Source organism: Serinus canaria, chromosome 3 (genome assembly GCF_022539315.1).
Source record: "Serinus canaria isolate serCan28SL12 chromosome 3, serCan2020, whole genome shotgun sequence".
Classification (NCBI taxonomy): domain Eukaryota; kingdom Metazoa; phylum Chordata; class Aves; order Passeriformes; family Fringillidae; genus Serinus; species Serinus canaria.
This window is the reverse complement of record NC_066316.1, coordinates 22,646,036-22,673,598: the sequence shown is the minus strand read 5'-3', so window position 1 is coordinate 22,673,598 and position 27,563 is coordinate 22,646,036. Positions and strand designations below refer to the sequence as shown.

The following is a 27,563-nucleotide window of genomic DNA, read 5'->3' as shown; positions in this document are numbered from 1 at the left end:
TCCCTTGTGCCAGCAGCCCACACGCAGACAGCAGTTCCAGGGAAAGGCAGGCACTGAAATTATGATGGCTCTGCCTGGCACAGGTGGGTGGAACTAGGGAGGCCTAATAGCCCTTCCTCTGTTGCAGGGCACACCAAGAAGGCTGTGACTGATGCAGTCCAGTGCTTGTAAGAATGCTTTTTGGGCAAAACTGCAGTGCCATATCCTTTAGCAGGGAGGTGCAGCAAGACCCAGGAATAACAGAATGGCCATTCAGCTGAACTGTAGTTTTCCTTCTAGGAGAGGCCTATAGCAGTGTCTGGGGGAAGCAGGGTAAGCAGCAACACAGATTTGCTTGTCCCCAGCTTCTGGTGAGGAGTAACTCTGTGCTATAGGCTGTGTCTAGGGCACTGTGGTTTTCTAACCCCTGTACTCACACAGTCCCCTTTTGGAGCCACTTGTCTGACTGATGTGCAGAATGTGCTAAGCAATGCAATTCATGCTTCAGTAATACCTCATGTGGGGAGAAAATGGTTCCCTTTTGTTAAGAACACATGCATGCTTTGTATATACGTTGCTTAGCACAGGGAGCTTTGAGCATTCTGGGGCCATCTGCTGATATTAAAGTGTTCCAGTACACAGAATCAGGTATGGAATCAACAGAGTGACTCAAAAGTGTCTGGAGACAAAACACCCATTTTGTCTCTCATGTCATCTCCTTTTGTGGTAATACTGGTTAATGTAAGACGTGCTCAGAAGCATGTTGATGTTGATGAAGACTTTGATTCAAGGTTGTATCTGCAGACCATGTAGCTTCCGAGAACTTCAGACCTTTGCAGTTGCTTAATCCTGGTTCTTTATCACCTTATATCTTGAGATCTGATTGCAGAGGTATCAAGATAGAAGGTGGGCAGTTGCATGTGTAGTCTGTAGAGAGAGGATGGAGGGGTTTTTTTGTTTAGATCAAATGCCTTTAGCATTCATGCCTTCCTGCTTTGATACATACACAGTAGGGCAGTGGAACAGCTGTTGTGTTTGGCTAGATATAGACAGATTATATTTCAGGAGACCTTTAATTAAAGACAACAAGTACAAATAAATTGGTTTATATTCCACAGCTTTGCTTTAATTCTCTAAGGTTCTGTGTTGAAATGTATAAACAGTGCAGTGTCAGCACACAGCTATTTCCCTCAGAGCTTACTCCAATTCCCCATGGCATGACAGCTGCCTGAATTCTGTGCTGTTGTGGGTGAGGAACCTCAGCTCCTGCCTCCCCATCCTTTCTGGCTGCCACAGCCCATGGCCAGGCTCATCTCTAGAAGCCACAGGAGCAGGGCTGCACAGCCTCCCTCAGGAGAGCAGTGGCTCTAAGGAGTGCCAGCCTCTGGAAGCTGGGCAGTGTGGCTGAGCTGCTGCCATTACTTATTAGCAGGTATAGCAAGTCTAGGACTGCTTCTTCCTGGGTGTGACAGTGTCCTTTGGACAGCACAACACTGTCAGCAATGGGGCCACAGTGATGCTCTGAGCTGATACCAAAAGCCTTGCTCAGTTCTGAAAGAATGTTTGAGGATTGAGAATGATTCTTGTTTGGATCACTTCTGCTTGTTAATGATGATGTGCTGATAGTTAATGTTTCATTCTCCTTAAAGAGTTAAGACACAGGACAAGCTCTCAGGAGGTGCTAAAAACAGATCAGAGGGTCTCATCAAGATTTTTTTGTTGTTGTTTTTCTACACTAGCAAGTAGTGCAGCCCAGGAGGAACAGAGCTGTGGAGTCAGACAGTTACCAATGAGGACCTGATCTTCACACTACACAAGTTTCAAGAGAGTTTGTTTCAGACCACCACTAGTCCAGATTTATGGTTTGTGAGTCTCCTGCAGTGGATCATTTGGGTTGGCTTTAGCCAGAAACAATCTGGTTAGCCTGCTGTGTGTGCCCAGTGCCATGGACCATAGCACAGTAGGTGGGGACAGTCAGGTGTTTCATGCTCCTCATTTAAACTGACACTAATTTAGCCATGCCAAATGTGGAATTAGGACAAGGTAAACATGAGTGCATAGTTGTTGCTGCATGCTGAGACCAAAGGATCATTTAAGGTTCAGTGTACAGCATTTCTAAGAAAAATGAGCACTAGAAGCAGTGCAGCAGTCATGCACCCTGATCACCTCCCAGCTCTGCTTCAGTACCTGCTGCTGCACACACAATGCAAGAATTCAGTCAGTCTCCTTCAGCTGGCTGCAGTCAAACATGGTACTACTTCTACTCTGTAAGAGTACTAGAGAGCATGGAGTAAGAACAGATCTCTCATAGCTTGGTGTCTGAATATCCCTCTACCATCCTACTTGGAGCCTAGTGTAACTTCCACAAGTGGTACAGGGAGAGAGTTTGGATTACATTTTATTGTGGAATTATAAATGATAGGTAAGTTGAGGCAAAACAGCTGTCACAAGCACTGCCTCAGCCTGGTCTCCATAACATGCAGGGCTTTGACCAAAGGTCAGCTCTGTCTCCTTGGCTGCACCAGAATGGTGTCTGCCAGCTGGAAGCTGTTAATGAAGGACACAGCACAATCACAGGCTGCTGTGATAGTGTGAACACCCATCAGGGATTTCCTTGGCTTAGAACATTGCTGCAGGGAAGGTACTTACTGCTGATTCTCCTTAAGAAAGAGTGAGCATGCTACTGACACTGTGCTGTAACAAAGAGCTGTGTGGCAGAAGGTCCCGTGTCTCCCAGCAGTCCATCAAACATCACATCGATGCAGTCAATACTGAAGGTGCCAAACAGAACATAAGTGCAAATAAAATGAATCCAGAGCTGCAGCATGAAATTCAGGAACTCATCTCAGTCTTCAGCACCATACAGTGGCTTGCAAATACATAAAAAAAAATATGGCTGACTCTTTTCCAAACAAGAATTGTTTCTGGAAATTGTGGTGACCCCTTGCTAGAGATCCTACATCTTCTTGACAGCTAAGGTTATGCTAAGTATGTCTAGCCTTGGTTTTTACTTCATGTACGGAATCACGTTATTTCACAAGGACATATGCTGAAAAACACTAAGCTGATTGTCAGAAGGCTTTAAACTCTCCCTCATTGACCTAAACTTGGAATAGCCTGTCCCAAACTGGATGCTGTATTTGGAAGCCCTGACTATTTAATTAAAAGTGAGCTGCTTTCTGTCCCTAGGAGGGGTTGCTGGCAGCAATGTTTACCGAGGGCCAGAAACTGCAGCCTGCTGCTGCTAAGAAAGCCTTGTCTTCAATCCTACATAGCCCAGAGAGGAGAGGGGAAGAGTCAGGATCCCAGTCTCAGAGAGCTCTTAGGGGATTGATCTTGATCTTTGTTTTATGCTGCCTTTCTCCATCTCTGGAAGAAGCTGCACATTTCTAGTCTAGGATAGATTTCATGCACTGGAATTCTTCCCAGAGTTGGCACAGCTTCAAAGGGTTTTAATCTTGGCTGTAGAACCCACATGCTGTTGCAAAGATCCCCAGGGAAAAATAGCTGGAAACGGACAAAAGAACAACAAAGCTTCAGGGTCCTTCAGGAGGCTATACACCACTGAGATGATTCCCCAGAAGCCTGTCATCCAAGCAAACCCCTCTCTTCATTCCCCATCTCCCCTTGGTCACCAAAAAGCATCCTAGCCCTTGGGTTCTCTGCAGGACACTTGACTTTCACAGTGTGCCCTGCTGTTTCCTTTGCTGGTGAGAGCTCTCCCTGCCAATGCTGAGTTAGGGCCTTAGCTGCTTTTCCTTAGTGGCATTTTCCTGTCTCTTCAAGGTCTCAGAAGAACTTTCATCTGCCAGAGCACTTGAGTCACTCAGAGCAGCAAAAGTTCACATGATGTCAACTGTTGCCACTGTACAGAGAGCCCTGGAGATAAATGCGGAGTCCCTTCACCCTTCCCTTTACACAGATATTCTACTTCAGGCCTCTCTCAGGCTTGGCCATAAACATTGATTTCTGGGATATAGGGTGATTTCTGATTTATTTCTGGGTGTAGGGTGGAGCACTTAACAACACAGAGCACTGAGGCCCCAGAACAGCACTTGACACATCACTGAGGTATCCACCTGTGTATCTACACAGCAGGTTGATAAATTTCTATCTACTCTGCAGGTGCAAAGTTCTGGGGGTTCTGCCTGCACAAAAGAGAAAGTGCCCAAGAAACTCGAACATGCATAAACTGGTGGTTGTGGAACATGATTGGTGTTCAATCTCAAAAAGCTTGGGTCTGTTTCTACTCAGGTTGGATTGTGAACTGTCAGCAAAAAAGCGGATCAAGAGCAGTGCTGAGGTTACCTGTGAAGTTTGTTGTAGCGCTGAGGAAGGCTATTAGTTAGAAAAGGAAGTTCAGTTCCAAATCAGATACTAGCTTTAGCTCACAAGCCTGATCCTGCAAGCCTCACTCATTTAAGTGGCTGTCTTGCTTTCAGCAAGATTGGTGCAGCCAGCAGCTCTCAGTAGCTTGAGCCAAAAGTTTTTATAGATAACTATATCCAGGCTGGAGGGGAAAGGGAGAAGACAAACATAGCAAACCTAATTCATTTTCCACAATAAAGCAGTAATAAAAATGAGATAGTAAGTGAGCCTTGTCCTTAAGGTTACTGAATAGCTACTGAGTTACAGGAAAGGCTACCATGTTTGGTAATAAATGGTGTCACAGACTGCAGGCATCAGCAGCGGTTACTACAGACACAGTTTCCAAGACACAGACAGGCAGGAAAGGAGAGATGGAAAAAAGGAGAAACAGTAGAGTTAAAAAAGGGTTAACTGGACTTTTGAAAGATCAGTGTCTAAAAACCTTATTCAGTATAGAGTCAGAAATCCTTGGTGTTCCGAAACTCTGGCATGCTCCAAACCCTCCTGTTGGGCTGGGTGCCCCGTTCCACATCCTCAGAGATGGTCTTGATGTCACTGATGAATGGGGAAATCCTGGACCGAGATTTAAATGTTGTCAAGGAGAGGCTGGTTCTGTTCTTTGTGTTCCACTGCCTTGCAAGCTTCTTGGCCTCTTCCTCCTCTTTGATCTTCTCAGCAGCTTCCTGCAGGACGGAGCGGAAGAGCCGGGATACTTCCTGCGCTTCTGGTTCATACTCCGCAACCACTTGCCTGAACCTGGAAGCACAGTCGAGGCACAGCTTTGATTAAAAACATCAAATCCCAGATTGCTGCCAAATCGCTGTGCTAGGCTTGGAACTTGCACTTTCCTGCTAAATGGGACTCCCTGGACGGAAGGGAACAACAACAGGGAGGCGCCATGAAGATATGCCCAAGGTCTCTAAAATCACAAGCAAGCCAGGGAATGTAAGGAAGAGATGAATCACTGTTTCTTATAAGCACAAGAAATAATAGGGAGAACCAAACAAAGCTAGAAGGCAAGTTTGAAAGAGAAGGAAGTGCTCTTTTCACACACCACCTATTAAACCAGAACTCAATGCTATTAATAGCTTAAGAAACAAAATTGGACAAGTTTGTGGAAAATGTCCCCAGCACTGCTGATTAAACGTGATTGTCCAAATGCACATCATTGCTCGAGGTAGTTCCCTGAACTGCAGCTTACCAGAAGCTCAAGGTAGACCAGGGAAAGCCCCACATGACTTCCCCTGTTTTCTATTCTTGTTCCCGATAGCATTACCCAATGGCCTCTAGACAAAGGAAAATCCAGTCACTTTCTTTGGTAGTCTTTCAATATTTAACTTTCCGTGGTGTTTCATCTTCCTATGAATTTCTTTAACATAATGGACTGGCTCAGCTGAAAACATCTTGGTTGGCAGCACAATGCTGTATCTAATTAGATAATTCTGAATTACTTCAGTGCCTTCTCAGCAAAGAGCTCAAAACTGAGGTTTTTTTGAAATTTATTAACCTAGCTTAGTACCAAGGAAGTGAAGAATCACCACTGTTTACTTTGCAGGTGAGGAAGATAAGATGCAGGGCACAATAGTTTTCTTGAAGCCACTAAATGGGCCACTGGCTGGGCAACAAAGAGATCATGGCATTGCTGACACCTTGTTGGGTGAATTGTCCCCAGCCTGGAGAGTGTGGGAGCCACTGCCAAGGCTCACCCTCTGGTCACATAGATATTCTGATTGTTCTGCAATAGTACACATTTGTGACAGATTGTAATATGGCTGCTCTTCTCATAAATAATCAGTTCTTAAGGTAAAATTATACCTGCAAGCAGACACAGAGCTAAACTACTACTTCACTAAAATCATGGAATTTGTACTGCAGGGAAGCTAAAGTGTATAAGGGAAACATTTTGATATTTTCCTCTACAGAACCAAACAAGGATGGAAAACAGTAGGACTGTGTTTAAATGAGCCCAATACAGCAGAAGCCAATACAATGAGATATTGCCTCTTGGGTTTTTGAAAAGCCCCAGGAATGTAAGAAGGAGTTTAGCACATATGGAATTGCATTGCTTAATAGTGTGCCAAAGGATACCCAAGATAATAGGGACAGAAAGCAAGCCAAAGAGAAACCAGAAAGACTTTTTGTATGTTTCTGTATTTTGACTCTGACTGTGGAGGCCTGAAATTTGCCACACATCTTGATACCCTGCTATATCCCAGATATTTCTCTCCCAGCAAGTACTGGCAGCTACAGGTACAGTTGTGGAGACACCAGTGTTGCTCACTGAGGGAGCTCAGCGTCAGCAGAAGCACCAGTCCCTTCCAGTGTCAAGCCAGAGCAGTTTGACACAAAACCTTCCAAAGTCACCAAAATATTCCTTAACTGTTTCAGTCGCTTTGGATGAATTCTTTATCTCCCTCCTCTGCCCTCTCAGCAAAAACCTCAAAACATTGAATTTTTGGGTGCAAAAAGCCTCTGAGTGCTGTAGTTCATGCTGCTTATTTAAGCACTGGCACAGTGATGCCAAACTGAATTGTGCAGAGCCTGAAAGGGAAAGAGATGCTCTCTTGCTGAGGGTTAGCAGACAACAGCAGGAACTGGGATTTTTTAGAAATCTTGCAAACTTCCTTTCTGCCTTTTGAGGAGGCACTTCAGTTGCATTATCAAAGAGCCCAAAATACAGTTTTCACAATAAATGCATTTTTCCCCTTATCCTATTTGAAGCATAGACAAGTGAGTCCATGGAAACTCAAGTCTCCACAACATTCTTATTATTATACCAGGGAAATGAGCTTCAAAGGATTTCTATTGCAGAAGTGAACTAAAATGAGACTTTCATTATTTTATCTCAATGTGTGTTTTAAAGAGAGCTGCTATCATATTTTATACATATATATATATATATAATTAAATCCTCCTCTTTTGTATTGGCAATTGTGCACCCAAAAGGCCCCATCACTGCCTCCACTTTCAGAGGCTGTGTATCATACTGCTGGATTGTAGCTCCAGAGCAGGGAGCAGCACTCATCAGGCTATTACTGGGCCAGTGCCTGGCTCTGGGTACAAGAGGAAAATGAATGAAATGACAGCAAATATTCCTCCTGGGTAGAGAGCTCTAATGCTAATGCCCTGGGTTGCTGAAAACACTCCCAACCAATCCAGCTGAAATAGATTTCTGAAATCAGGGTAGCTTTCCACCTGCACAGCTATCTGCCTGTTTTGCACTCTTCTTAGCTTAGTTTTGTCAACTCTGCTGTTAAGATTTACCTCTAACTTTTCAGGACCAACACCAAAACTACTTTGTAAGGATTTGAGCAGGTCTAAGAAACAAAGAGAAAGCGATCCAAAAGGCTGTCTGCTAGTCCCACAATGGAAAGCCACCCTGATTCTGATGGAGAAGGGAAAGGGGATCCTTTTCTCTCCCCTAACAGGATGAACTAAGTTCACCCCTTTATTAATGCCCACCTAACTTCAGTACCAGAGCATTTGTGCAAGGGACAAACTCGTGTAAGAAGTCCTAAAGGAGTGCACACCACAAATATTTCTCAACAGAAAAGATGGACAGGTTATCAGGGCTGAGCTCCAGCTAAACCAGTCTGTGTATCAGAAAAAAAGGATGGTTTTGCTGCAGGCACCTACACATAACCAAAGCCATCTTCCCCAGGTATCAGTGACCACCAGTTGGTGTGCTGGATGCTCCAGCAGTCTGCTCTCTGCACAGAACAGCCAGTACATAAAACCAGAAAACCACTGGAATCAGGGAGTATGGCCTTGTGTCTTGGGAAACAAACTCCACACAAAGCTGCTCAGTGGGGTTAAGAACACAAAATTGCACAAGGCTCATCTGTCTTCTACCACAGGTTAACACCCTTACACTTTTGCATGGGATAGTTTCAAACTAGGCAACTGCACAACCATGTCCAGAAACACCTCAACAGGGTTCCCTTACTCATCCCAAAAGCAGACCTCTCTATCTTATTTGTGGCTCAAGCTATGGAAGTGCTGGTAGCTCTCCTGGAATACATCATGCACGTCACACAGTGACTGAGACGTGACAAAAGCTCACCTTGAACCAGCACAGATGTGGGGAGGATGAACAGGCATACACAGGGAGGAGCACATTCCCCAGTCCAGGCAGTGTTCGAATCACAGTTCAAACAAATTTGTCCCTTTCATTGCTTTACAGGGCTGTCACATTTCAAGAATCCTGCCGTGCTTGGCTCATCCTGGCACTGCTTTTTAAAGCACTGTCACCTGCCTGTGTTATTCTGTAGGTCCCCTGTACAGTGGCTTCCCTAAGTACAGCCTGAACTTTAAAGACCTGTTAAATCCAATGAAAGTCAATGGATTTAAACAATGTGCTTATAGTTCAGGGTATCCCTGAGTGCCTGTCTGAATGGGGAGCTCTAAGTAGATTTAGTCATTCAAAGAAAATGTGGGGTTGCTTAGTGCTAATAATTAGCTGCTGACTCCTGAATCTATATTTTGAGCAGTAATTCTGGTTCTAGGGTAACACTCAAACAGCTTTGCTAGAAAAGGCTCCTTGACTCCCCAAAAATTACAGCATTCACACTAATTGCGACAGTCATGCCACATCACCTCAAACTTAAGCTTGTAATTGTAAATAAATCCATTTCTGATTTTAGTCATTTGTCTTACATTAAGTCTTACTAGGAAGGCCACTTCAGCTGTATACAATCTTTATAAAATGACAGTCCGTAGCCTGTGATATTGATAACAACTCAGATCACCAAAATGAAGGTTTACATTTCCATACTAGGGAGTTTTTTGTTTCCCTCTGGGCACAGGAGAACAGAAACCAACTGTTTCACTTTTGCTGAAACTGAAAGAAATTAAACAGACTTTAACTAGCTCTAACTAGGGTTAAAGCTCTGAGTAAAGATGGGGGAAATCCAGCATTTTTAATTGGCAACATACTATTCTACTTGTTCAGTTTAACCAGGGCAGATAGGTACTACAGACCTCACCAAACTCACTGTCATTTCCTTCAGCTTGCTCCAGGATTTAATTTTAAATAAACAGCCATCTCTAACCCAGTAACCTAAAGTAAAGTTACTCCTGAATGCAATGGCTTTATTTGCATGAGGTGAATCAGAGTCTCCAGATATCTGATACTATTTGCAGTGTATTTGAATCCTTCCAGAGTTCCAAGAGCCTCAAAGAGAAGTTTCTATTGAACCAAAATACAATCTAGAGCTGAAAAAAACCCTGTTCATTTGGGAAGTGCTCCTTTCCAGCCTCCTCCACATCTAATGAAACAAATTTGGAGAAACTTTGCCTCTCAGTAAATGAGCCCATACCCACAGAAAAGGACAATTGGGATAATCATTTAGACCTTTAGAGAACAAAGTGACATCTCTGACAACTCATACAAAAATGTTTTGTTCTGGCTTTGACTCTGAACTCAGAGTCTCACAAAGCAGGAGACCTTGCGTGACACAAACAAAACAAGCTGCAGTCTTGCAAGATGCCTGCTACTTGTGTTATTTAAGAATTACGTGCTTGTTGAGTGCAAAAAGGACTTCAAAAAGGACCTCAGCTCTTCAAATGTCTAAAATGGAAGAGAAGGGATCAAGCTTACTATTTCAGTCAGAGCCAAGGACTTTGGTAGGGTACACGCTCTGCATTTGAATTTCCCAATGCAAACTCACAAACTTTTTTTGGGTGGAAGATTTTTCTAAAAGCTGCTACATATTAGGAAGTCACAGAGTACTTGAGAGAAAACATCAGCAGTGCAATGATCTTATTATTAAAGTACTTCACTGGAAATGGGGAGGTTTCATTGCATTCCTGTTATACTCATCTTGTGGAATTTTGGGGAAGTTACTAAAATCTCCATCTGATCTCTCTTTCTGAAAAGAGAATTTATGCAATTTTGGCTGTGTTTCTTTTAAATTGCAGGCTCTTTCTTTTTTTTCTTTCTTTCTCCTAACATGGCATGCCCCATTCTTTTTCTTTGTTTCCTCACCAGCAATGAAAATTCCATGGAATGACAGAGCTCTCAGTTAGAAGGTAGAAAAGAAGAGGGGTCAACTCTTAACATTTCCAACAGAAGGTGAAAGGATTCTTGAATAAAACTAGGACACATTAGCTTAAGACAAGCAAAACACAGGTTTTTGTAACAGAATTGCAGTTCAGGAGTAGAACTCTGCCACAGGGTGCCAAAATGTTATAAATTTACATGTGTTCAAAAAGAGAAAAGCTCCCACCACCTAAAAAACTGAAAGAAAAAGGCGCATGAGCCAATTATGGATAGAAGGTCCACTTGTGGCTCCAAAAGTCTCCCAGTTACAAGGCACAGTAAGCTGGGTTCTATATATGAGGTGTAATTGTCCCTGCTGTTGGATTTGCTTCCTTGTCCTTTGCTCTTTTCCTTACACAGATGCCACTGGTCACATACAGACTGCTCACCAGATCAGCCAGACCTTTGACACAATCCAGTCTCACCATTTTTGTGGCTGTGACAGCCCCTTCTCAGTCACAGAACTGAACCAACAAAGGCTATGAAATCCTGAGGGTTTATTTTAGTGTGGCTCTGCTAACCATGCAAGCTATGTAAAACACGCCACTTCTCAAATCATAGTGTAATACAATTTATGACAGCACCCTGTTTCTAAGAGGAGTTTTAAGAGGATGGTTTTAGCCTTCAATCATGCCCACACAGAGTCCACCAACGTTGTTGAGTACATTTATCTACTGCCATCAGTATGCTGAATCCTGAACAACCATTACAAGCTGCACTGAAATCAGGCATCTTGCATGATCTGTATCAATTGAACAAAAAATAAATAGCAGAGCAGCAAGTTGTATATGGCTCAGCTTAATACTCTCCTGAAGAGGATGAACCTTGGGGCCTCTCTGCTCCAGCAAATGAAGCCTGCTGTCATGGAAATAACCTGTTAGCCAGGCAGGCCTTGCTCAGTGGCCCTGGGCATGGTAAAGATAGCTCTGAATCCCAAGGGTTTGAAGTGGCTTGTTTACAGCATAGCTTGGAGTTACACAACCACAAGGCAGGTGCTGTTCCCAGCAAATCTTCACCGGAAAGGTTTTGGTCACTGAATGATCCGAAATTCTGCCATCATGGCAACCTTTGCAAGAGCCAAGGCTCTGTGTGCCAGGTTCCTTCCAGGGTTCAGCCCCAGGGAAGATGAGGGCTAGAGAGGTAATTTTGGCATTCTTTCCTTACATCCACTGTAAGACAGAGGACCAGCTATTTCCAGCACTTCTACAGCTGCAATTCAAGGGAAAACAGGAGCCAGCTTACACAGTGAGGGATTGCAGGATGCTGAGAGCCCTCTTGTATATGTCCTGCAAGGACTGTGTTCACTCTAATCCCAACAGAAGAACATGTTGGAACAGGGGAAGCTGATGATAAAGGCCCATTTCACAACTTTGCTTTGGCTGAGGTGCACTGCAGAGTCACCGTTCCTCACTTTGCCAAGTTTGCCTTCGCTGTGCCAAGTGCAAGAGTTTATCTTAGAACAGCCACCCCAAAAGGAAAAGAGCCACACCCTTCCCTTCCAGTCTGCATGCTACAGCAGGCTTAGATCAGTTTCTAAAGGCATTTTCACAGGAGGTCACTCAGCTGGCAGGCAGCAGACCCAAGTGTAGCACTTGAAAGGCTCTACAGCAAGAGAGGCTGTGAGAACATCTACACTGCAGAAGTCAGAAGCACCACTTGGCTGTTCAAATCAACTCATCCTCACCTGCATCCCATGACTCCATGTCTAGGGTAACAGGGAGGGTAGGGAAGGGAGACATTCTCTGGGAGCACCTGGTTCACAGGCTGAAAAAAATAATAGCACCCTTAGGCTGGTTTGGACACTGGGGACAAGTGTCTCAATAGACCTGCTGGACAGCCTAAATCCAGGAATGAAAGCTTCAGTGAGAGGGGGGAAACATCAAAGGAGGCTGTGCAGAGGCTGTGGAACCTCTGCCCTCAGAGATATTCAACAGTGGACAGGACAAGGCCCTAAACAACCTGATCTAACTTTGAAGGTGGCTCTACTCCAAGTAGGAGGTGGAAGTACATCCTTCTACTGGTCCATTTAACCCTCAGCTTCTCTACAATTCCGAAGTCTGAAGCAAAAAAAAGCCGTCACAATACCGAGATGGTACCTGTTCATCAGGCAAGGTGACATCGCTCTGGCTACTCAGGAGCATGAAGCACTCAAGCCAGTGTCAGAAGGAAATAGCATTCTGTTACTTCTTGGAGGAAATGATGTTAAAAGATTAGATTTCCCTTCTTTCATGAAGACACAATCCCAGCATGACTCATGATAAAGGTGCCAAGTTTCGGTTCTGCCAGTCCTAGCAACTCTCACTCTCTCCTCACACATCACAAAGAGGAAAGGGAGAAAGGCAAGCTCTGCCATCCCATCTTTTACTGTACCTGAGTATGACAGGCCCACAGTAGGAAGGATGTATTTTGGAGCACATGTCCTCCAGCTGCAGCCTTTCCCCGGGGCTGATGTCGTAGCCGTGCTTGGGGTAGCTGACCAGCCAGCCGTAGTCCACCCCCGTCTTCATCCGGCGGTACTCGTTCTCGCGCTCGCGCTGCTGCTTCTCTGCCTGCTTCATCTGCCAGCTCAGCTCCATCATCAGTGTCTCCACCACCATTTCTGCCGGGCTCCTCTGGGAAATGCGGTTTGGGGGCTCGTTCCACCTGAACCAGGATGCCAATGACATAATGCTCCGTGTGTCTTTGCTGGGAGCGGGTTGAGGGTAGAGAGGGAGAGAAAAAGAATAGTGCCATCATCGACACACCTCAGCTGAGAACACTCTTCCCCCCACACCCCTCCAGTCTGCTGTTAAAATTGCTGCTGGATAACCACTTGGAAATAATTGGTGCTGGGCACCTTGATGTCGGAACCTATAAAATTCCTCTGGCTGCCCTGGAGTGTAGCAGGCACAGGGCCTGCAAGGGCCCCGTGGAGAGCAGAAAGACAGGAAATGCCAAGTCAGGGTGAATGGCTGGAAGCCCCTCTCTTCTGCCTTTGGACCCCTGCTTATCTCTCTGTAGCCCCATGGGTCACTCTCCTTTAACCCCTGCTATGGGACACTTTCTGATCCCCCTGTACCCTCTCTAATGGGCTGTTTTAACCCATTCTGGTTAGAAGAGCTGCCACTGGAATTTCACAGAACACCCAATAAAGACATTGCTGTGGAACACCAGAACGGCCTTCTCCTCTCTCACCCTGTGTCTGCCTGCCTGCAGCACCTAGAAAGCTAAGAGCTGAAATCACAAAGAGCTGAGAATCACTGAAGAGCTGAGATCCCTTAAGCTTGCTGTGGTTGCCAGTGGTTGAGAACTGCTTGTGTACTTGGGCAGTCTGTCCCGTAAGAGGACCGAGCTATCCTGACTGTGCAGCCTGCTCAGGGCAAACCAGAACCCAGCAGGAGGCTGAATTACTGGAGGACTCCAGCCCCTGCCCCCTTACTGGGGGCTCAGAGACCTTGGCACAGAGCCCAAGACCCCTGTGCCTTTGATCTTGACCCATGGAAAAAATTACCAGCCTTTATATGAAGAATTGCAAGTCAAGAAAGTTTAAGTAGAATAATAATTTGTCACGGGGTGAAAAATAGATTTTTTGAGGTTTTTAGAATGGGGGCTCGGGGTCCCAAGATGGAAGAATTTGGGCATGCCTTGTCCTTTTTCCTTCTTCTTCACCCATCTTCTGGGTGATGTAGGCACTTTTAGATTGGTTTAGAGTAGAAGTTCACTGTCTAACATAGGTGATGGGTATTGGGAAGTTACAGTAAATAATGTACACATAGTTTTTAGTATAAAAAGACAACGCCACCTCTGAGGTGGGCAGTGTGCCTCAACCCTACCTGCCAGACAGACCTCGGTGGGTCAGAGAAAGAGTGTTATAGATAAGAAACCATAAACAACCTTGAGACTGAGAATAGAAGAGCTGTGACTCCTTCTTCGATGGCCGAGCTGGGAAGAGACTTTCTAAGGCATCTCGGGGTCACTCTGACCAGCAGAGATTCCGAGACCTGGAGAAATCTCACCTGCAGCAGCCAGCTTGCTAAGAGGGTGAGACAGAGGGTGAAGAGGCACCCTCGGCTTCCTTTCAGCAGGTAATTAAAATGAGTCACAGTCCTGCCTGAAGTCAGGTAACAAGGATGCCGTGCTTCCTCCAGGCTGGGCTGGGGAAGCATTCTCCTGCCCACACACGGGGCTCGGGCTCGCCTGGCTGAACCCTCACGGGAGGACACGACCTTGCAGCAGCCCCACCTGTAAAAACTCAGTGCATGGAGTCAAAGGATTGCTGGGAGCTACATTCTAGCCATAGGATTAAGTGACTGGCTGCCGTGGGTGGAAGCTGATGCCCACCAAGTGCCCACCAAAGCTGCTCAATCACTCCCTTCCCCAGCTGGACAGGAGAGAGAAAATGTATTAAAAGGCTCATGGTTTGAGATAAGGACAGAGACATCACTCAGCAATTACTGTCAGGTGCAAAACAGACTCAATGTGGGTATATTAGTTTATTACTCATCAAATCACAGTTAGATAATGAGAAATAAAACCAAATCTTTAAACACCTTCCCCCACTCTTTTCTTCTTCCTAGGCTCTGCTTCACTCCCAAATTCTCTACCTCCTCCCACCCAAGCAGTACAGAGGGATAGGGAATGGGGGATGTGGTCAGTTCACTACACATTGTTTCTGCAGCTCCTTCCTACTCAAGGGGAGGACTCCTCACCTCCTTCCTTTGCACTAGTGTGGGCTCACTCCCATGGAGGACAGTCCTCCATGAGCTTTTCCAGTGTCAGTCCTTCCCATGGGCTACAGTTCCTCATGAACTGCTCCTGCCTGGGTCTCTTACAGGGAATGCAGTCCTTCAGGAACAGTGTGGGTTCCCCGTGGTGTCACCAGTCCTGCCAGCAAACCTGCTCCAGCTTGGGCTTGTCTCTCCAGGAGGTCCTGCCAGGAGCCCCTTCCATTGTGGTCTTCCCATGGGGTCACAACCTCTTTTGGACACGGGTGGAGGTGATTCTCTGCATCCCCTTGAACCTCCCTGGGCTGCAGGGACACAGCTGCCTCACCATGGGCTGCAGGGGGATCTCTACTCCAGTGTCCGAGGCACCTCCTGCCCCTCCTTCCCCAGTGACCTTGTGGTATTTAGAGCTGTTGCCCTCCCATGGCCTCCCTTCTGCCTCCCAGCAGCTATTGCTCTTTTGTTTTTTCCCTTCTTAGACCTGTTACCCAAGAGCTGCTGCCAGCTGGACTCAGGGGCTCAGCCTTGGCCAGCAGTGGGTCCTTGCTGGAGCCATCTGGCATTTGTTTGTCCGATGTGGGAGAAGTTTCTGGCAGTGTCCCACAGGAGCCACTCGTGTAGCCCCCATCACTACCAAAACCTTGCCACACAAACCAAACAAACACACCTGGGTAGGTTTGCTGCTGCTGTAACATCAGCAGCAGAGCTTGCCCTGCCTGGGCAGCACTCACAGGAGCCTGAGGTGCTCTACAAGGCCAGACAGAGCTTTGACCATTATTTAGCAAATGTGTTGCTGCATGCAGCGGAGGCTACACCACCTCCTACAAGCTGAAGTCCAATTATTTGCTTTGCTGCAGGAGCACTCCTTCAGCACCACCCCCAGTGCCAAGGGAACTGAGGCTGCCCTGAGAGGGAAGCAGAAGCATACCAAGGTTTAAACTATTATTACTTCTAAGTGAGAGGTTTCTGCTTCTAGGGAGTAACCCAGCACTCAGCAGACAGAACAAACTGCATCAATAAGCTCAGAAAAAGATGGAATTAACTCCCCACCCAGCCAATCCCTTCATGTTGTCCCTTCAGGAGGACAATGCATGGAACAAAGTTATTACCTATTGTACTTGTATTTAAACACAATGGAATCCAAAACAGGCACTAGGGAGCTGCACAGGAGAAAAACAGCATCTGTTTCTTCACACAGTGCACTTACGTGCCTTGTTGCTCCCTCCCATTAGCCCCTGGGGAGCAGGGGTGGCACAAATAATGATTGCAGCTGGGATTACAGAAAGGCTCCTCCTGGCAGCAGCCCAATCAGGACATGGCGTCAAAAGTTAACACAAGGGCAAAGGATTAAAGAGTCTGCTTCTGCAGGTCTGAGCAAATCCTCACTGCTGGGACACAGGCAGACATAAAGTGGGGGAAAATATGCTTTTCATTTCAGCTTCCACCTTTAGTGACAATAAAAATCACCAAAAGCTCATAACCACAGACTACTCCCGCTAGAGCTGAGAGCCACGAGCTCCCAGACTCCCTGGATGAGAAGTGATCAGCAGCATTCTCCGTGACTGCAAGGAAAAGATGCTTCCATGCATCATTCACTCATCCTAAAGTAGCCTGTTCACTTTCCAAAGTGTTCATACTACATAAATAAATCACACCATTAAAGGAAAATGCTCCAAAAACCTGGATAGTCTGTACAGTGTCCACATCTGAAATTATTCCAGGCTCTAATGCTGAGACATTTCTAGAATGGGGAAGTTTTCCAAACTGCATCAAAGGACTAGTTTCCCTAGTCCTATACCCCACCTCTCCCAGCAAGCAATGCCAGTTTCCTCAGAAGGCAGACCAAAAAGGGCTGAGAGCTCCCACAGGTCACAGATGCAGCTGGCACAGAGTGATCACAGATCCCATCCCTGCAAAGAGGAGCACCTGGGCTGGTTTGCAGGGCTTGTGCAGGAGAGATGCCTGCAGTGCCTGCCCCGGAGCATCAGCCGTGGTTATCCTGGTGACAGCAGCTGCTGCAAGTACTGCTGCCCCTGCCTCATCCCTGTGCTCTGGAGGAGGAGGAGCAGCCAGTCCTTCCCTGTGTCCATGGCCAGGGTGCCTCCAGGCAGCAGCTCCCACAGCAGCAGGCAGAGCTCTGGCGTCTCAGCTCAGACCCAGGAACAGACTCCAGCTGGAACTGGGGCACTGACAGCTGCAAATCTGTGACCCTGCCACTCCAGTGGGGACCTGGATCTTGCTACATGGGGGCCTCCACTCACCACCACACAGCATTAAGGATGAAGACCTTTTCCTTGGTCACTTTCCTTGGATCTTTTCCAGGCCACAAGCTGCTGTAAATAATTTAAAGTCTCCTGTTTCTTTTCAGCTTCTGTGGTGACAGTGGTTTTTGTAAGCTGTTACAGGTCCCATTATTATTTCCATTTGTGCCTTTATCTGATGAAGGTGAACATGCCCTTCTGTATTTTAATTCTGGCTATGACCTGGTTTCACACTGGTTTAACTCTGCTGACTTCAGTGGCATTAGGGGTAAATCACTATAAAGCATTACAACTGTGAAGCTGAGGAATGCCCTTCCAGCTCCTCCTCGCTCACCAGCTGTTTCATTAAAAGAGGAGCAAGAAGGGAATTTAGTGGTCAGACTGGGAAAGAGAGCAAGGAGACTTGGATTTTACATGAGCCTGGGCTGTTCTTACTGCATTTATGATTTTTAGTTCCACAGGTCTCCCTCAGAGCAAGGCATTCTGCATGAGAACCATTTTACCTAGCACTAGTATTACAGAGAATATACAGAAAAATATTTTGGATACCTTGCCTACTGATACCAAGGCCTGCTGGACCTGAGCTTTGCCCAGTCCCAGAGCTTTCAGAAAGCTCTGGTAAAAGGCAGAACTGCTTTTGGTGTGGCAACATGGATACCTCTGACCCCAAATGAGGCTTTCACTTGACTGCCATAAAAGTCTGCTTCCAGAGGAGAAGACTATAAAGGCAGGAGAGCACCTCACCTGCAGGTGAATGGTTTTCAAATGAAGGAAAATCCCCTGCAAGCTTTTCATGCACACTGGCAGCTTGTGCTGGCTGCTCCTAGGGGAGTCCTGTTTGCATGAGATTGTTTCCTTCCCCTTCCTTCATCCATCATCTCCTCTTTTTGAGAGCTGGCAAGTGGCCATCTCTATTTAGCAGGCTCAACAAGCCACCACTCTTCCCACTGCTGCTCTTAGCAGCCTGCAGAAGATACTGTGGGCTCCATTAATTGTGGCTGCTGGTTTTAATTTAAAGTTCACAGGCAGGCTAATCATTAACTGACTCAAAATGGCTTTCCCATGTGGAAAAACTCAAAGGACTGTTGGCAAGATGTAGACAACTAAAGAAAGGCAAAAGTTACAGCCTGAGCTTCTTACTAGGGAAAAGGACAAATTTACACTTTGCAAGCATTCCCATCAAAAATATTTTTAAAAGACATTGCCCCTGCTGAATACAGATCTTTCTGTTGCCCAATTAGTCCATTTTCTAATTCCTTCTAAGAGGCTGTCCTGGGAGCTGACACAATCCAGTTGATGAACTGCTCTGGTCTTATTCAGCCAACATTTCTGAGGGGTTTCTGTAAGTGCCACTCCAGAAACAGACCTGGGTTTTGAGACTTTGGTGTCATTGACCCCAGACCTTTGTCTAGAAGGTCACTGCTGATTGCAAGTCTGACCAACCACCTCACAGAGTTTTAAGCACATGTTTACCTTAGCTATGCTAAAGCCTGGAATAGCTGGCTTTCTCTGACCCCCCTTCTGAGGGGTTGCTTCAAATTTTAGTTATTTTTAGTAAGTCTTGCTGAAAGTTTTTCATGCAAATGTTTCCAGTTAGTTTTGCCTTTCTTCAAAACTCCTACACTGTTCTCTACACTGTCAGCAATTCCTGCATTTTTCTCCTCGTGTACTTTGCAGCTTTCTCCATTCTTTTCTCGGGGCATGTCCTGAACAATTTCACCTCATCTTCCATGTTTTTGCCTTCTCCCATGTTTCCCCATGTGATTTCCTCTTCTTCTTCCAAAGAACCACCAGAAATATCAACATTCACATGCCTTATCTGCTTTTTCACCTTCTCTGCACAGGGTTTCAGCCCTTCCTAGCCCTTTCACCAGCCAAGGGACTCTGTTTCCTTGGCCTGCTCTCTGGCTGCTCTTTGGCCAGCTGGAGGCTGTTCATCCAAGCTGACAGACACAGGCTCCTCCAGGCTCCTGCAGGCTGCATCACCACTTGCTAAGACTTGTTACAGTCTTAACCATGACTCAATCAGCAGGGCCAGTCTAGCATATGGAAAATCAACTTCTGAGAATAAAATATTCATTTCCATTGATTCTTCTCCTGGCCCCCAGCTTGTAATGCCCTCCAGGATAGGGGAGGAGTATGCAGAGGGTGGGAAATGTGCATTTTGATAAACATGAGAGTAGAATAGGACTCTCTGTAAAAGTATGTCCTCTGTTGGACAAGTCTCCCATGGTTTGCCTTTGCCTTCACAGCCCAGGAGTGCTGCTGACAATCCTGTGGGACTCTCAGAAGCCTTGGGGGAGTGGTGATGGTGTAGGAGCAGAAGGAGAAGCCTTAAAGGGGTTACATGAGAGAAGCCTAATCCATAATCCAGTGATGTCAATAGAAAGGCTGTCAGTCAGCTGTAGAGAGATTTCCAAGAAATCCATCATCATCCAGTCAAAGCATGCCAACAAACTGGGCTGAGGAGCTGGGAAATGCCTTCCCTCCCTTCTTGTGGGTGGTAGTTCCTTATAGCTACAGTCAGAGAGCAGAATTTGCTCATGCAAGATACCCACTTAGCCTTTTTCCACACATGCCACATCACAGGCTAACAAACAAGGAAATTTATTTCCAAAGTGGGTCCAATCTCCAAATTGTCCCCATAATTGTACTTTTTAGAAGACACATAGTCAGGGGGAAAAGAGATAATGTCAAACTGCAGAGCACATTAAAATCTGTTTTACATTATTCACCTCTTTAGTAAGATTTGGATTACATGGTGCAGGAAAGTCCAGTGCCCTTCAGGTACCAAAGGTTGCGAGTACCTGCCTGGACTGCAGCTCATAGGAAGATTGAGATTGGTTTGGCTCCCCCATCTCTGAATTCTGTGCTAACTGATGCAACGTTTAACAGCTGCTCAGGCAGGAATTGTGGTCATGGCTATGCTGCTGGCTCTATCTGCATGAAGCAGCATTGAGTAGCAACAGCATCAAAGATGAACCTCAAAATCTATTTCTCTCGTGATGAAGATATTTTAATTTTGTTCCAAAGAATCTTAGCAACTTCTGAGTAAGAAACTGCTGCCAACACCTTCTCAATTTTATTTATATAGTCCACCACAGCTTTGTAAAAGAATCCCTGTTCTCTGTTCTCCACCACTTTCTGATTTGTTCAGCCTGGAGAAGAGGAAACTGAGGGGGGACCTCACTGCAGTGCACACCTTTCTCACAAGGAGAAGCAGAGGGGCAGGCACTGACCTCTTCTCTGTGGTGCCCAGCACCTGCAGTTGTCAGGGCAGGTTTGGGTTGGATATCAGGACAAGGCTCTTCACCCTGAGGGTGGCTGGCACTGGAATGGGTTCCCCAGGGAACTGATCGCAGCACCAAGCCTGACAGAGCCAAAGAAGCATTTGGACTGCTCTCTTGGGCACATGGTGTGACACTTCAGGGTGTCCTGTGCAGGTACAGGAGCTAAACCTCAATGATCCTTGTCCATCCTTTCCAACTCAGGATATTCTGTGGGTTTTTTAAAGTTACTTGCCATTATCCTCTCCAAACAGAGAATTGTACCTCACCAGGGCCCCAAGAACTCTACTTCCTATGTGTCTGGAATCTCCTTTCTTGCTCAGTGACATGGAAGGCTGAGGTGTTTGAGGTGTTTGCAGCTACCTGCCACGTGATTGCAATTTCAGTGGAAATTGTTATAACCTCAGCCTGAGATGCTATGAGGCAATTAATGCCAAAAAAGCAGTAGGTAGAGCTTGTCAGTCACGAAGTTTAAAAGCAATGCAAATATCATGATATATTAACACAGCAGCATTCCTCGTTCTGACCTGCAGAATACAGAGAGAGAACTTTGGAGGGCATTCAGGGGTCTGCTTATAGACCACAGCAGAAAACCTGTGTTTTGCTTTGTAAGCACACTGATTCCCTCGTTGTGATGGGCACAAACTATTTCTGGACTAAAAAAACTGAAAATCACAGTGGTTAACACATTTCCAGGTACATGACCCTGTTACAGGTAGCAAGGAGCTTGGAATAACAGAAGCGCAGGGGATGAAGGGAATGCTTTAAATGCAACCTTATTGTCAAGTCTTCGTGGTTGCAGGCGTTTGGGGACAGCCTCACAGCAGCGTCCAGGAGCAAAGCCAGCTGTGACAGGGCACTGTGGCACCCTGCAGGTCCTTGCATGCCGGGCAATGTCTGTCTGTCCCCAGCACGGCTGCGCTCACGGTCCGACCTGCCTGCCCCGGGCTGCCAGCCCCTGCTGCTGCCAGCTCTGCTCCTGAGCCACAGCCGCTCCCAAAAAAGCGTGACAGCCGTGCTGCTGCTCGGCGTGCAGCCCCTGCTCCGTGCTCCCTTTGCTCCAGCAGGCTGGCACTGTCAGCACTGCAGGGTGGGACTGGCTCTTAGTCTGCTGTCCTTGCCGCAGAGGGTCACAAGTCACCTAAGCCTTTAGGGAAGGTGCATGACTAAAAGTCACCGCTGGGTAAACGTGACAGGAGGGCACTCAGAGCGAACCAAAGGTGCTGCAGGACAGAAAAGAAACGAAAGTGGTTCTATTTCTATCAAAGGAAAGGTTGGGTGGCCTTCTGGAAATACCACAACAGCGATGATACAAGTGAATATGTCACATTTTCTACACCTGATAGCCCTCATAGGATTTTTTTTTTTAATGAAAGCCTTTAAAATTGAGAACACACTAAAAGTGCTGCTCTTATCTCCCCCAGTATTTGTGTAGTTTGTAATTCATTCTTAGAGTTTCAACCTTCTAGAAAACAAGTGTATATGATGCATTTTACATCTGCATCTTGATTGCAAGAGGATTCAGTCCAAACTGGGCCCCAAGTTCAGGTAAGAATGAGAAAGATATTTTTCAATCACTAACCAAAACACCAAGGGCAAATGTTGCTGATCTAACAGGTACAGCTTCATGATCTTGAGCAAAGCTGCACAAATGTAAAACAGATTTGCCTCGTTAAAATAAATCAGATTTCTGTTGATTAACTCCAGAGGAAAATCCAGTCTTAAAGAAAAAGTGAAAGAAGGGCCCAATAGCTTGGAGCTCTCCTAATGCCTGGCACTCTCTACAGAAGATAATCTTTGTGTTATCTGCAAAAGCAAAAGGGTGGGTTCTACTCAAATCTGCTCATGAAGCAGAGCACTATTTTGCAGTTTGTCTACTTATCAAAGCAAATGAGTTCCCTTTGTTGAAAAACAGGACTATTTTCATGCCAATATCTCACTCATGCTTGAAACAATGTTTCTACTAGCAACCATAAAATCACTCTGTCATACAACTTACACTAAAGTGTTACCTAAACCTACAGAAGACAGGAAGTTAAAGCACAATGAATTGCTCTGTTTGACTCACTTGTTATTAAAACTCCTATATATTGCTCAGATCTTGCCATGGTGGATCAAACACACCTTCAATTCTATACCTGGCTTTGATCTCTGCAGACTACAAAGCCAGGTTTCCAGTCAGGACAGAGGGATGTAAAGTGTTCTTCACCATTCATTCAGTTGTGTAAATGAGAGCTCAGAAGGCAGCACAGACCCAGAGCTTTTCTGTTATTAAAATCATCCAAACCACGAAAAAAAAAAGTATTCTGCAATAAAGCTCTAATAGCATCTGATGGAAGGCTCCAATACAAAAGGCTTTCAGAATTAAAACTCTGAGAGATCCCCAGCTCATCTTTCTCTATTCTACTACTAACCACACAATGTTATTAAAGGGGCACTAATGTCACAGATTGGAGCTTCTAATACTGCAGATACTCATATATAGAGTTATATAAAGAGATTGAAACTCTGACCCAAAGGCATATCCCACCTGTCATCATGTCCTCTGAAGTTTTTTAAATTAATGTATTTTGGTGAAGACCAGACTAAGTGCTGTGAAAACGGGCAGGTGGGATGTGCATTCTCAGTCCAGACTGAGGACTGATTCTTCTGGGAAAGCAGGAGTAACTCATTGCATCACAGGTGAGAATGCAGTTTAGCAGATAGCTGTACACTTCTGTTCAGGACTGAACCTCAATTACGGTATCTGCCAGAAAGAATAGTGACCAAAGCTCCTCAAAGTCCCACTCTGACTGCAGAGTTTCCTCTGTACTTCAGAATATTAGGACCAGTGTTTAAGTTTGATCATTGTGACAGGAGCTAAAGATATACCTTGTTCTAAAATTAGCAACCAAAAGAAGAATGCTAAATTTACAGCTTGAAAACTTAAGCCTGTCTTTATCGAGATCACCCACAGCATTGGCAGGGCCCTGGGAAAGCTTGTGCTTTCCACCCTGCAATAGCTGCATGTCCCACCTGCAGGCACAGCGAGAGCAGCCTCTGTGAGCATGAACAGCGCTGTCCTCACATGGGTTTTAATTAATGTAGCAGCACTAGATGTGCAGTGAGTTCTAGCCTCAGTTACACTGCCATAACTCAGAAGCTGTCTGACCGACCTTCGTGGTACCTCACTGGGGTTGACAAACACTGAACTTCCACCCTGCAGACACCTAGTAGGGCAGGTGTTTAATCAGAGAGATTTTAAATATGGCATAAACATAAGGCAGCATAAACCATGCTTTCCTCCTCGATTGCCTGTCCTTACATAACCAGTTACCCAGCGCTTACCCATCATCCAGGCAGCCGTGCCCGAGCCCAGCCTGGGAGAGCTGCCGTGGGCCCCGGCCCCTTCCCTTCCCTGCCCACCCATCCCTCCTCACCTTTGGCACCAGCGCTCCCGCTGCTCCTGCGGACAGACGGACCCAGGGCGAGCGGAGAGGGTACCAGAAGGAGGACGTGGCTTGAAGTCAAGCCCTCTAAACTGGCACAGCAGGCTTAAACCCGCGCTGGGCTATGGATTAGCCCTGGTGACGAGCTAGAACAGCTGGGCTTACGGCAGTGCTTTTGAGCGATTAGCGCTCGGTCCGCTTCCTCCCCACTCACAGCCTCCCGGCGAGAGCCCGCACCTCTCGGCTCAGCCACACTTCGGCTCCTGTTTAAAAAGTCCCTCCAAACCACGAAAACTTTGTGGCGTTTTCTACCCTGCAGCTGAGGCAGCCCTTAGAAGAAATGCAGGTGCTTGAGGGCACCGGCACTTTCTGCAGGCTGCAGGCGGGGTTCGCTCCCGCCGCCCCCCGGCCGTGCCCCCCGGCTCGGCGCCCCGGGGCCGTCCCGGCGGAGGCGGCCGCGCCCCGCGCCCTGCCGGAGCCTCCCGGGCCGGGCGATGACCGCTCCCCCGGCACAGGGGAACGGGGACACCCCAGCCCCGGACTCTTCTCCGCAGAGATAGCGGTTCCCTCCGCTGGGCGCCACCTCCGCCCCGCCGGGCACCCCCGCCCGCCGCCACCGCCTCTGGCCGTGTCCCCAGCTCGTCCTCCCGCTCCTCTTCCTCACCGCGGTGCCCGCTCCCGTCCCGCCGCCGGCGCCCAGCCGGGGCAGCGCCTCTCGCCACCGCCGCTCCCCGAAGTTGAGCGGAGCCGCCGCTCCGCCGCCGCCGCCCCCCGCGCCCCGCCCGCCGCCGTTCCCATAGCGACAGCGAGAAGCCCGCTCGGTCCGGGGCCGTGAGCTCCGCCCGGGCATCCCAGCGGCACCGGCACCGGCACCGCACGGCGTCAGACCCCGCGGGGTCTCGCTGCTATAGACGGAATGTACACCGACAAATAACGGCGCGGGAACTGGAACTATTCGTTCATTTTCGCCAAGTCCTTTGGGAACAGAACAGAACAGATCAGATCAGAGCAGTCTGCAGCCACAGAAGCCACAAGGGCTGCGCTGGGTTTGGAGGGATGAAGAAGGATGAGGGGTCGGCACAGGAGTTGGAAGGGCATGGGGGAGAAGAAGAGGAGGAAAGTTTTTACAATTAGAGGGGTGAAACACTGGCCCAGGTTGCCCAGTAAGGAGGTAGATGTCCCATCCATGGAAACATTTAAGGGCAGGTTGGACAGTGCTCTGAGCAGCCCGACCTACCTGAAGATGTCCCTGCTCATTGCAGGGGGGTGCACTAGATGGTCCCAGTCACACACAGCCACAGTGTCCTCTGTGAGCCCACAGTTCCTCACCCAGCCTCTTCTCACAGTGCAAAAGTGTGCAAAACCATCCCCGGTATCACTGGCCAAACCCCCACCAAATCCCAGGAGTGCCAGGCTGTGTCAGAGGGTTGTCCTGTCGGGTCAGGACAGCACAGGGACAGGTGACAGCACTCAATGACACCTGCTACCTGAGCACGAGTGTGAAGTCAAGCATGCCAGCATGCCCCCACTGAAAAGCCTTCCTAAATTATGGCCCAAGTTCTTGGTGTTTATGCAGCACTTGGACAGGCAGAGGACAGAGGTGTTTCAGACCATGCACGTGTGTGCAGCACACACATAAACCAAAACAGCCCAGCTAAAAAAATTACAGATTACAAGATTCCCAGTGCAGTCTAAATTAAAATGTATGAGGATGGGGGGTTTAAAGTTTAGTTTATTATTAGATCAAAAAATACAACTGGACTAACAAAGAGATTAGAAGCATTTTTCTGTGCTAATTATCTGTGGAGGATTACTTGTCTGTCCTGAGCTACAATGCCAGGCCAGTTTGTAGAGGTTTATAGCATTCTGGGCATGCTCTGATCTAAATGGGATTGTTGAGTTTAAGTGAAAAGTCATTTTACACAAATAAAGACCATTATATTTTCATACATTAAAACCTATTTCAAAACTCATCAACTCTGACTAACGCAGAAGAAAACCCCCTTGAAAATGCTAAGTTTTCAGGTATATTTTCTAGGTTATACTTCCAGTGCAGTGAGTTCCTGGAAGTTCTTGTCATGAATCAGAGACACTGATGAGTGGGGACTATCTCTGGGAACATTTCCTTGCAGATATATAAGCCTCACAACTGAAAAATCATTCATCTCTCCCATACCTTATTTAGCAGTTGAAACCAAGGATTCTTTTACTGCTGTACTGACAGGACTTCCCAGATCAGCCAGCACTCAGATCATCAATTGCTTGGTAGCAACGCTCTGGTAACATAGATGGAGGGAACATTTATTCAGTGGTACATTTCCCAGGACACTCCATGACAGTCAGGTTTCACCATGTTGCAGTTTGTAGTGCATTTGAGCAGTGTGTGCTGTCGTGCACATGGGCCTGCTGTTTCTCACCATTTGTCAGGTGCTGCCCTGACTCACCTGAGCACACTGCTAACACTGCAGGTGTTGCCTGCAGAGCCTTCAAGTTTTGGTGCCAAAGTCATGGACCTCTGACAATGGCTCTGAGGATGGACTTCTCCAACCAGTAACAATCAGATTGCTGCTGTCTTCTGCATGGCTCCAACCTCAAGCAAATAATCTCACTCAGTCACTGACAAAAAGCAAATTTAATATGGTAGGGTTGGATTTGGCCTGCTGGCTTTTGTCTGAGTTGCTGAAGCATGCTAGTAAATATAATGGAGCTCACAGAGGGAACTCTGCTTTTTCACAGACTTACAATCTTCCTTAGAAAAGTACCACTTTCAGAGTAATCAGAGTAACACACCTTGTTTGGTTTGGTTTGGTTTTTTTTTTTAGTGCCTGTTTTCCCTCAGCAAAACAGTTTTTCATTTACTGGAAAGATCTTCATGCTATTTACTTCAAATCCAGTTAGCCCACCCACACAGAAGTATATCATGAGCAGAACAAGAGAGAGTTCATGCAGCCTCCAGCAGCAGTCCCCAGGCTTTGCAAGGCTGAGGCCCATTTAAGAATAACTGCTAATGTTGCCAGGTCTTTTCCAGCACAAATTTCTTTCTCTGTCCCCTTTCTCCCTCGGCATGTTGTGTCTGAGTTGCTAGGTGCCCAAAAGGGCTGAAAGGCTTGGCTTTGATCTCTCTGCTGTGGAGGTGCACTGGCAGGGACCACTGGCCCAGGAGGTTGAAAGGATGAGCTCAGAAAGGAGTGTCCTGGGCCAGTAAAGGACACACACTTAGATCTGGTGCTCCAGAGCGCTGCTGTGTGATGGGCACGGTATACAGAACTCTCTCAGGAAATGTCAGAACTATTCAGAGCAGGCTGTGCTTTGCCCAGGACTCTGGGATAAACTTACCATAGAATTATTGCAGGGAGAGCTGTGACTGAAGGGAACAGCCTTACTACTGTCACCTTCTAGGAGCTCCTGAGTGACAGGCCCCTTGTTGTATCTGAGTAGGCGCTGATGCTGGCTTTTTTGGTCTCCTTCCCTTTTTTAGGAGAAGATGATAGCAATGC

General features: G+C 46.8%; 1 protein-coding gene across 2 annotated transcripts; it reads right to left on the bottom strand.

Annotated features, from left to right (window-relative positions):
- Positions 1-1,079: 1,079 nt before the first annotated feature.
- On the bottom strand, positions 1,080-24,812 carry RD3 (RD3 regulator of GUCY2D). 2 transcript variants are annotated; one of them, XM_030235814.2, is made up of 3 exons: positions 24,731-24,812; positions 12,758-13,072; positions 1,080-5,103 (listed from the first exon to the last, which is right to left on the bottom strand). In XM_030235814.2, the coding sequence occupies exons 2-3, from the start codon at positions 13,051-13,053 to the stop codon at positions 4,806-4,808; spliced, it is 594 nt and encodes a 197-aa protein (XP_030091674.1). In that variant the 5' UTR covers positions 13,054-13,072; positions 24,731-24,812; the 3' UTR covers positions 1,080-4,805. The 2 variants fall into 2 exon arrangements, with proteins under 2 accessions (XP_030091674.1, XP_009094678.1); XM_009096430.4 differs by lacking the exon at positions 24,731-24,812 and adding an exon at positions 24,058-24,459.
- Between the last annotated feature and the right edge of the window lie 2,751 nt (positions 24,813-27,563).